The 11,198-nt window shown below is 47.8% G+C and overlaps 1 protein-coding gene across 1 annotated transcript; it reads right to left on the reverse strand.

Moving 5' to 3' along the window:
- Positions 1–7,498: 7,498 nt before the first annotated feature.
- LOC127479169 (endogenous retrovirus group K member 8 Gag polyprotein-like) lies at positions 7,499–8,633 on the reverse strand. The gene is made up of 2 exons (XM_051805802.1): positions 7,706–8,633; positions 7,499–7,583 (listed from the first exon to the last, which is right to left on the reverse strand). Exon 1 carries the CDS (start codon positions 8,570–8,572, stop codon positions 7,802–7,804), a length of 771 nt encoding a protein of 256 aa, XP_051661762.1. The 5' UTR covers positions 8,573–8,633; the 3' UTR covers positions 7,499–7,583; positions 7,706–7,801.
- Positions 8,634–11,198: the final 2,565 nt, after the last annotated feature.

Raw genomic sequence — 11,198 nt, forward strand, 5'->3', positions numbered from 1 at the left:
CTCCGACACGCTCAGAAACACTCAGGCACACCCAGACACACTCAGACACACACAGACACACTCAGACACACTCGCAAACGCTCACACACACGCACACACACTCAGTCACACTCAGACAGACTCAGATACGCTCAGGCACAGACAGACACACTCAGACACACTCGCACACACTCACACACATCCAGACACACTCAGGCACACTCAACCACACTCAGATACACTCAGGCACACTCAGAAACACTCAGAAACACTCACGCACTCACTCACACACACTCAGACAGCCTCAGTAACACTCAGAAACACTCAGATACACTCAGACACTCGCACACACTCACACACACTCACACACACTCAGGCACACTCAGACACACTCAGATACACTCAGACACAGAAACAGACACACTCACACACGCTCAGACACGCTCAGATACACTCCTACACACTCAGACACACTCAGACAAACCCAAACACACCCAGACACACTCGCACACACTCAGACACACTCACACACACTCATACACACTCGCACACACTCAGACACACTCAGGCACAATCAGACACTCGCACACACACTAACACACATCCACACACACTCACACACACTCAGTCACACTCAGACACACTCAGATACACTCCAACACACTCAGACACACTCAGGCAAAACCAGACACACCCAGACACACTCGCAAACACTCACACACACTCATGCACACTCACACACACAGACACACTCAGACACACTCAGACACACTCAGGCAAACCCAGACACATTTGCACATACTCACACGCATTCACACACATTCATACACACTCAGACACACTCATACACACTCACACACACTCACACACACTCACACACACTCAGGCACACTCGCAAATGCTCAGACACACTTGCACACGCTCACACACACTTGAACACACTCACACACATTCAGAAACACATCCAGACACACTCGAACACTCAGACACACTCAGATACGCTCAGACACGCTCAGATACACTCGGACACAGTCAGACACACTCAGGCAAACCCAGACACACCCAGACACACTCCCAAACACTCACACACACTCATACACACTCACACACACAGACACACTCTGACACACTCAGGCACAGTCGGACACACTCGCACACACTCACACACACTCGCACACACACACACACTCACACACAATCAGGCACACTCAGGCACACTCAGATGCGCTCAGAAACACTCAGAAAACCTCAGAGACACTCGCACACGCTCAGACACACACAGATACACTCCAACACACTCAGATACACTCAGGCAAACCCAAACATATCCAGACACACTCGCACACACTCACACACACTCGCACACACTCACACACACTCACACACACACACACACACTCAGTCACGCTCAGACAAGCTCTGATACGCTCAGGCACACCCAGACACACTCAGACACACTTGCACACACTCACACACACTCACACACATCCAGACACACTGAGACACACTGAGTCACACTCAGACACACTTAGATACGCTCAGACACACTCAGAAACACTCAGACACACTCGCACGCACTCAGACATACTCAGATACACTCCGACACACTCAGACACACTCAGGCAAACCCAGACACACTCGCACAAACTCACACACACTCATACGCACTCGCACACACTCAGGCACACTCACACACACTTATACACACTCACACACACTCAGACACACTCGCACACACTCACACACACTCACACACATCCAGACACACTAACACACTAAGTCACACTCAGACACACTTAGATACGCTCAGACACACTCAGAAACACTCAGACACACTCGCACACGCTCAGACACACTCAGATACACTCTGACACGCTCAGACACACTCAGGTACACCCAGACACACTCAGATACTCGCACACACTCACACACACTCACACACGCTCACACACATCCAGACACACTGAGACACACTCAGTCACACTCAGACGCACTCGCACACGCTCAGACTCACTCAGACACACTCAGATACACTCCAACACACTCAGACTCACTCAGGCAAACCCAGACACACTCGCACAAACTCACACACACACTCACACACACTCACATCCAGACACCCTCGGACACACTCAGACACACTCATACACACAGAGACAAACAGACACACTCACACACACTCAGACACACTCAGGCAAACCCAAACACACTCAGACATACTCGCACACACTCACAGACACTCGTACACACTCAGTCACACTCAGGCACAGTCAGGTACACTCAGACACTCACAAACACTCACACACACGCACACACACTCACACACGCTCAGTCACACTCAGACAGACTCAGATACACTCAAACACACTCAGAAACACTCGGACACACTCGCACACACTCAGACACATTCATACACACTCAGACACACTCATACACACTCACACACACTCAGACACATTCATACACACTCAGACACACTCAGACACACTCACACACACTCAGACACACTCACAGACACTCAGGCACACTCGCACACGCTCAGACACACTCGCACGCATCCAGACACACTCAGGGACACACAGCTCTAGACACCTCAATGTGAGAATCCAGGAACTTCCTTTATTGTAGATTGACAGCAGCTTAATATACACTCTATAATAGGTTCATGAATATTACAGAAATTAGGCTCATTACTGGTACTCAGTTCGGTGGTGATATCATTTTAACTGCTTTCCATTGTTTACACAGGTGGCTCGTTAAGTGTCTTTGTTTTGGTAATGCCTAACTCCTGTTTTTCAGCTCAATTTAGAATACCCAAGGACGCTGCTGCTTTCTCATGGCCCTGCTATCTCAGACTTTCTCATGGGCCTAGTTAGACTGCTTATACTTTAGCAGTAGTCTTATACTTTAGCAGCTCATCCATAGCCTTAGCCATGTTCATATGTCCTTGCATTTCTAACCAATCCTCTACAATTCCCCCGTTTTTATTTTGGGCCAACAATGCTTTCTTTGTAGTAGTATTTACACGTCTAGTAATACAAGAAAAGGCAACACGAGCTATTACTAAGATTACAATAACTGTCAATATCCATCGTAGGCCTTCCTTAATATAACTTAGAGCCCATTCAGATATAGAACCAAAGATAGATTGAAGCCATGAGTCTATAGGACTAGTTGCTACTGTCACTTTCTTTGTATGATCTGTTAACCATTGCAGTTGTTTATGTATGGAGTTACTGTGATCTGAAAGATTAAAACAGCACATACCGTCAAAGTCCTTACAGCCATGGCCTTGTGCTAACAACAGAAAATCAATAGCAGCTCGATTTTGTAGGACGGCATGACGTAAACTACCAACGTCTTGTGCAAGTTCTGCTATTACTCGGGTGGTGACATTTGATTGTTTTACAGCCCAGCATGCAAGTTTGCGAATGGATGTTAATGCCTGTGCCGTGCCTACACCTGGGACAATAGATCCAAAGACAGTACCTGTTCTACCCCATAGCTCTACTTTGTCATCACAATCTGAGGAAAGTTGGTTTAGGCTCCTCTTTTGTTTGCGTGATGAAGTTAGATTAAAAAGCTGTAAAAAGGATGGGGATAACAGCATAAGTGACCCTATATAGCAGGGCCCTCCGAAGGCACGTACAGGAATGCCAGGCCAAACTCTGTCACCAGAAATAAGAAATACACCTGATGGTAAGGCACGTGCAGTGTTGTTAACCCAAATACCTGGTGAGGAAAGTTTGACTTCAGCTCCATGTGCCCCAAGGCCCTGGTTGTTAGTATTGTTAGTGCCACAATAGTCTCCTACATTTTTATAATTAAACCCTGGGGTACGTGAAGTGACATTAGTCCATCTAGACAAATCGTGGCTTTGATGTGCACTTAACCCAGAATGAAATGTTCCCAGCATAAAGCAAGTTTGAGTCCCATTATCACTTGTATTACGTACAGACAATGATCCCATTAAGTCTAACTCCTGGGGACTCTGGGGTAAAGAGGTATTGAGAGCTTTTATAAGGCACGCAGATGCATTAGAGATAATTATTTCATTCCCACACGATGATGAAACCCAACCAGCAAATAGTAAGTTTAACTTATATACCGAGTTAAAAGGCATACCAAATAAGCAAGTACGAAAAGGATCTGAGGCAGATGCCAAGGACAAGCAAAAGGATGATTGTCCTGTTTGATTTGCCCAGGTGACCCATATGTTTTTCCGAGGGTCAATGGTGTGAAGAGTCCCAACATTGGCAATCATGCCTGTGAAAAGAAGAAAACCTATTACATAGCCATACAATGAAATAGACAGAAATCCTAACATCTTTGCTATACTAATACACAAAAACAGTAAATCAAGTCCGGGTACGTAAGTCTTGCAGTTCCTTTGTGTACAGTTACTCAGTTAATTCAGATGCTGTTCCAGTGTCTCCCTCTTCAGCAGGTGCAGGGGAATCAGGTGTTGAAGAGGCTGGAGGTGGTGGTGTAAGGTCAGGTGAGGCTGCAGGCACCGCAGGTGTCTCTCCTCCTCGTTCTCCAGGGCTCTCAATCGCTGGCTTGACCCAACGACTGGGAACCCACAGGGTACTTGTAGAAGTAGACACACAGAAGTAACCTCAGCCTATAAAGATGACTTCTGCTGGACCTTCCCACATCCCAGTTTTAGGATTCCGATAATGAACCTTCATGGGTGGTCCTTTTGACACCTGCTCTTTCTGATTATGTTTGACGATAGGAGGTACTGAATCATCTCCGAAAATACACAAATGGTTAAGGACAAAAAGAGTTTTGCTAACTCTCTCTCAGGCATCCCTGATGTCTTTGTATTTCTCAAGGTAGCTTTTAATTGTTCCATTCATTCGCTCTACTATAGCTTGTCCAGTAGGCAAATGAGCTATGCCCATAACATGCTTTATGTCCCACTGCTGCAAGAATTGTCCCAGAATCCTGCTAACATAGGCAGGTCCGTTATCTGTTTTTAACGTTTTAGGGACTCCCATGACAGCAAAGCAATCTGTCAGATGACGCTTCACATCTTGGACCTTTTCTCCTGGCTGCAGCGTAGCCCATACGAAGTGACTGTAGGTGTCAATTGACACATGCATGTATTCCAATCGACCAAAAGCAGGAACATGTGTGATATCCATTTGCCACAACTCATTAGCTTTTAGTCCTTTGGGATTAACTCCCACTCTGAGGCCTACTCCTTTATTTTGCTGACTGCAAATAGGGCATGCTTTCACTATTGCTCTGGCATCTTCAATTGACAGTCCATATGAGTGACTGAGACCTTTTGCATTTTGATGATATACAGCATGAGCCTCTCGTGCTCTCAGGAAAGGAGATATAGGAGCTTCTGTCACTGTTGACACTAGACGATCTGCTCTAGCATTTCCTTCTCCCAGCCCTATATTCCATTGATGACTCCTGATATGCAACACAGCATATCTGGCTGACCGGTAAGTAATTGCTTTGTGAAGCTGCTGTAATAGTTGCATGAGTCTGGCATTCTTAACTTCTCTAATGCTGGCATCTTCGATTCGATTAGCCACTCCTGCAACATACATCGAGTCTGTAACCACATTAAGTGTTTGATCTAGCCAGTGAGATAATGCCCACACAACAGCTGCAAGCTCTAATGTTTGTAAAGAGTCCTTTAAGTGAGCGTTTAAGAAATGTTGATGCCATCGCCCTTTGTGCCTCCAGGTGGCTACGGCACGCTGTGATCTTTTTCCAGCGTCAGTGAATACGGTGATTGCATTCTGAAGTGATGTTGCAGATCGCTTTGGAACTTGCAGCCACGCCTGGTTAACCATCCAGACTAGCGTCGGTGACTGCAAAGGACGGATGTTAATGATGGCATCTGACACGAGTAGTGCTCCTTGCAGCTCAGGAGAATGGACTAAATACCAATCCAAGTCCTCCTGTCTTATCGGCACTTGTATCTCATGTGGTTCTGACCCGGTCACTTGCACAATCTGGTTTCTGCCTTTTTTAATGAGCTCTGATAAAGTCCGAATCCTTTCCTGGACTGTTCTGCGTGGTTGCAAAGACGTTGTCAGCCATTCTAACACAATTTGTTGCCCTTTAGTTGATGTTGCAAGCCGCTTTTGATTGTCCCCCGTTTTTATTTTTTGCTGCGCGAGGGCTCCCATAAAATGCTTTTCTCCTGCCAAGATAGTAAGATTGACAGGTGTACCCTCTATCCGTCGGTGTGTGACATGATCAGCAATACTGGCCGTAATCCGATGTAAGAGGTTTCGCTGTTCCAGGGTGACAGTTACTGCTGTTGAAGGGTCTGTACCCTTTAATAGCGGCCTGAGGGGTTCTAACCACTCATTAGGTATTCCCACTACTGGACGCAACCACTGTAAGTCTCCTAAGAGTCTCTGAGCATCATGCAAGGTGGCAATCTCTATATTGATAGACAATTTCTGAGGTCGAACGACAGAGTCTGTGATTTGCCAGCCTAAATAATGCCAGGGACTGGATTCTTGAATTTTCTCAGTGGCTATGACTAAGCCTTGCTGTTGCAACTGATTAACCAGCTGCTGTTTTTGATCTTTTGTAAACTTAGTCGGCTGGGCGAACAATAAATCGTCTACGTAGTGGTAAATTACTGTCGAGGGCCATGATTTTCTGATTGGCTGTAATGCAACGTCCACGTAGAGCTGACAAAGAGTGGGAGAATTCTTCATTCCCTGAGGCAACACAGTCCACTCATAACATTGCGCTGGTCCTTCGTTTATAGCAGGAACAGTGAATGCAAAACGCTGACGATCCTGCACATGTAATGCAATAGTGAAGAAGCAGTCCTTAAGATCGATTATTAACAGGAACCAATTTTGTGGGATCATAGTTGGATTTGGCAGTCCTGGTTGTAATGCCCCCATCGTATGCATCTGGGCATTTACTGCACGTAAATCATGTAACAGCCTGTATTTCCCAGATTTCTTCCTGATCACAAAAATAGGAGTATTCCACGGGCTAGTTGACAAACGCAAATGCCCCTGTTGTAACTGCTCTGACACCAACGCATGTGCCTGTAAAAGACTTTCCCCTTTTAAGGGCCATTGCTCTACCCACACCGGTGTTTCTGTCTTCCATTGGAGTGGGATCGGGAAAGTCCAGGCAATGGCCATCATGCTAAAGGGGATCTTGGTTCGTTGGTCAGAACCATTCCCATCTGAGCGAGAATGTCTCTCCCTATTAATGCTTGTACTCCATCGGGTAGGGGGAGAACAGACACCGTACAGTTCACAGTCATTTCATCCAACGTGATAGTTATCAGAGGGGACCTTTTCACCAGAGTCAGACCACCCACTCCTGCAACTGTTGCTCCTGAGTTTACCAAGGGCCACGATGTGGGCCACTTGCAAGCTGCAACAATGCTGACGTCAGCTCCCGTATCCAAAAGAGCAATTAAATGTGCAGTTTGTAAGTTCCATTGGAGCTGGATAGCTTTTCGTGGTTGTCTGGCCAAATCTATTGTTAGCAGAGCCGATGCACCAGTAGATCCAAAGCCCTGATCTCCTCGTTCGGGCTTATCCAATGGTCCAGGAGCGATCTGAGGGAGCGGTATCAGTTGTGCGATACGAGATCTGGCCGGTATATGCAAAGGTGGAAATAGTGTATTTACCATGATTGATATTTCTCCAGTTTTAATTGGCATCAATCAGTCCCACTAAAACAATTAATCCAGCCATTGTGGATGAGGACCGACCTATTAACAAAGCCCCCACTGGTTTGCCGTCAATTAACACCGGCCCGTGCACTCCTGTCGGTATTTTCTGAGGACGCTGGTCTATTAGGGTGCAGTCTATTGTGGTTGCCAGGTCCAGGCCGAGGCTCCCTCTGGTTGCGGGATGCAGTGTGAGGTCTGAGCCGGGAAGCTGTGAGTAGCTGGAGCCGTCACTTGTGTCTTGGCACGGGACCCCTTCGCGCTGACTTTCCCGTTTCCCGACCCACGCCAGCACATAGCAGGAACATGCGTGTTTTGCTGACAGCGAGAACACCACACCGGACCGGACTGGCACTCTCTTCGTACGTGTCCGTATGCTCCACACCGAAAACAGCGTCTTTGTGCTGGTCTGCTTCGTTGCGTGGCTCCGGTCGGAGCTTGTAAGGGCGCAAGCGCGGCTAAAACCTGAGAGCTAATAGCCTTTGCCTGCTCCTTTAAGCTTTCACCTAACTCTTTAACCGCGTTCACTAACATAGCATTAGGCCCCTGGGGTATTTGCGCCATTTGCTCTAATAGCTCCTCAATTGACCAATTACCCGGGAGCGTAACAATGACATTGCGAGCTGTAGAATTACAGTTCTGCAGCGCACACTGCTTTAGCAAAGCGCCGTGCATATATTCGGGAACCCCCGCTAACTGGATGGCATTAGCAACCCGATCTATAAATGATCCAAAAGGCTCGTCTCTTCCCTGCTTGATCCCCATATATGACGGAATTCCCCCTGGAGCTTTGATCTTATCTAGAGCGAGACGGGCTAGACGCATAGACTCCCTGATCTTATCCGGCCCTATTAACGCTTGTGCCTCTATTCTGGTGTACGGTCCGAAGCCCATTAATTCATCTAGCATAACCCCGTGCAAAGGGTCAGCTGCCTGTCTCTGAACCACTACGGCCTCCTGGCAAAACGCCTGCCAGTGCGCATTATGTAGCATTTGCTGGTGGTGTGAAAGAATTAACTTCATAATGTTATTAATATCTGCTGGTAAAAGCAAGTTGCTACCCCAAATATAATTTAACATTTGTCGGGTAGGCTCACCCTGGATTCCAATCTCATTAACGGTAGCACGCAATTGCGACAACAGCTTCCAATCAAGGGCAGTGATAGTCGCTACCAATCCATCCCCTTCTGCCGGAGCATAAACTACCGGAAAGGCATTAGTTAAAGTTTCTGCTGCTTCTTTATCTCCCGCTTGCAAAGCATCTGTGGCAATGCCTTGCCAGAGCTTTCGCTGCTCTGCCGCGACAGTACTCGATGTATCGGGTGAGGGGAGTGACGCAGCCCCGGTAGACGAGGTCTGCTGGGACTCAGGGGACGGGCTAGGGAACTCTAGGGAAGGGGTAGTGGGAGTAATAAGAGCCTGTTCTTGGGGTTCAGGCAGGATATGTACAACATTAGTCAAGGGAGGCAGGGGGCACGGAGACTCAGCCGCGAAAGGATTGCCGATGTCTCCCAAACGCTGCGCAGCGGCTTGAGCAGCCTGCTGCTCGGCCTTATGTTGTTGTAAAGCATTAGAAACAGCCTGCCACTGCTTGGCTAACTTTTTAGGTACTTTATCATCATTCAATAAATCCTCCCACAACTTATCCCCGTACCGTTTCCATTCACCTTCATCATTGGGGTCCACAAAACACCCTTTCGCAAACCCCACCTTAAGCAATTCCGGTAAATCCTTTTTTAAATCTAACCCTTTAACTCCCCGCTTTCCCAGAAAGCATTGGAGCAATGATAGTGCCGCCTGTCTCTCCATTACCTAAAAAACGTGTTACCACGCTTTGTGCAGCCCTTTCCACGAGACTTTGCGGCTTTGTCGGCGGGCCTCCTTCTTCAGGAGTCTTCCCGGGCGCCGAGTCCAACTTTTTCGTTGCTGGGAACGCGGAACTTAACTCTTTCACCGTCCGAAATCCCCGAAAGGGAGGCGTCCGGCGGCGGCAAGTTGAGCTCTTTTTCGTTCAACCCTTTCGCCTTCTGGTGCTGCATGGCAAGACCGACCGAAACTCCTACGTCCGACCGCGGCTGCGAGAACCCGACTTGGCTCTCGGGAGTCCGACTTGACTCCGACCCAGGAGATCCGACTTGATCCCCTAGGGACCCCCCCGGTCCCTGTTACACGGGCACCAAAATAATATGTCGCGACGGAAAGCTCTAGACACCTCAATGTGAGAATCCAGGAACTTCCTTTATTATAGATTGTCAGCAGCTTAATATACACTCTATAATAGGTTCATGAATATTACAGAAATTAGGCTCATTAAGTGTCTTTGTTTTGGTAATGCCTAGCTCCTGTTTTTCAGCTCAATTTAGAATACCCAAGGACACTGCCGCTTTCTCACGGTCCTGCTATCTCAGACTTTCTCATGGGCCTAGTGAAACTGCTTATACTTTAGCAGTAGTCTTATACTTTAGCAGCTCATCCATAGCCTTAGCCATGTTCATATGTCCTTGCATTTCTAACCAATCCTCTACAATTCTTCCTACGTTTAACACGCTGAGTGCTCCAGACACCCCTTTCTCTAACCTTCCCTTCCATGTCTCAAAAGCCTGCCCCTTATCAAGGGGCTTTTTGGCCAAAGAGATTCCCCACCAATGTCTAGGACTATGTTCCCTGTTTCTCACAATTGGTTAACTTACCCTTGCAGTTCTCCGCCTGTATTTTGGATCATTTCTGTCATGCTGCTCACAGCAGCACTGCCAGGGAGCATCAGCCTTTGGTTTTTCCAGAGCTGTCAGTGTAAGATCCGAGCGCCCTGGAAGTTTAAGTCTAAGGGTTGTAGTGTGTCAGCCCTCTGGCCTGCAGGCAGGGACAGGCAATTAGCATTTCTGTGGCACAGTTGCCCTTCGCAACAGTATTTCCATCCTACCAAGGGATCTCCTCGGGGTAGTGCCTGAAGTTTAGGTCTTCTTGTAAGTCCTCTCTCAAGAATATATTGAGGAGAAAAAACACCAGTGAACCTCTCAAGAGTGGCACTGTGTTAGGTGAAAGAACTCAGCAGTGTCTGTGCACTTCCAGGCTCCTGGGAGAGACATGAAAGACCACCAGGGCAGGGTGTGATCTATTGCCATGTGCACTGGAAAACCCAGGTCAACTCCGCAGGGTATTCATCACAGACCTGCCAACCACTCTTGTTTGGCAATCATAGTAGAACCACTTCTTCCAGCACTGGTTTCTCACCCAGCCCACAGAGGTTCTTTAGCCTTCCCTGGAGAGACACGGAAGGACTAGACAGGGTGTCTCTGTTTGCATTGCACAGACAAGTCTTGAGCACACACCTGGTGTTGGTGCGGGGAGATGACCCTGAGCAAGTACAAATGCCATCAGCCTCCTGGGGGAGCCTTGAAGTTACGTGGGACAAGGAGTGTCTCTGTGTCACTTTGCATTTACAGTCCTAAACGCTGGCAAAGCCCTGGATGCAGCTCTGGGGTGTGCTTCTGTGGACAGAGCTCCCCATGTCCATCTCTCAGGCTGTGGGGCATCT

Source organism: Manacus candei, unplaced genomic scaffold, assembly GCF_025592945.1.
Source record: "Manacus candei isolate 608988 ecotype Guabito, Panama unplaced genomic scaffold, ASM2559294v1 h1tg000065l, whole genome shotgun sequence".
NCBI classification, from domain to species: domain Eukaryota; kingdom Metazoa; phylum Chordata; class Aves; order Passeriformes; family Pipridae; genus Manacus; species Manacus candei.

What these genes read in the sequence shown, in the direction of transcription:
- LOC127479169 (XM_051805802.1), bottom strand. Translation starts at nt 8,572, where the DNA reads ATGCTAGATGAATTAATGGGCTTCGGACCGTACACCAGAATAGAGGCA.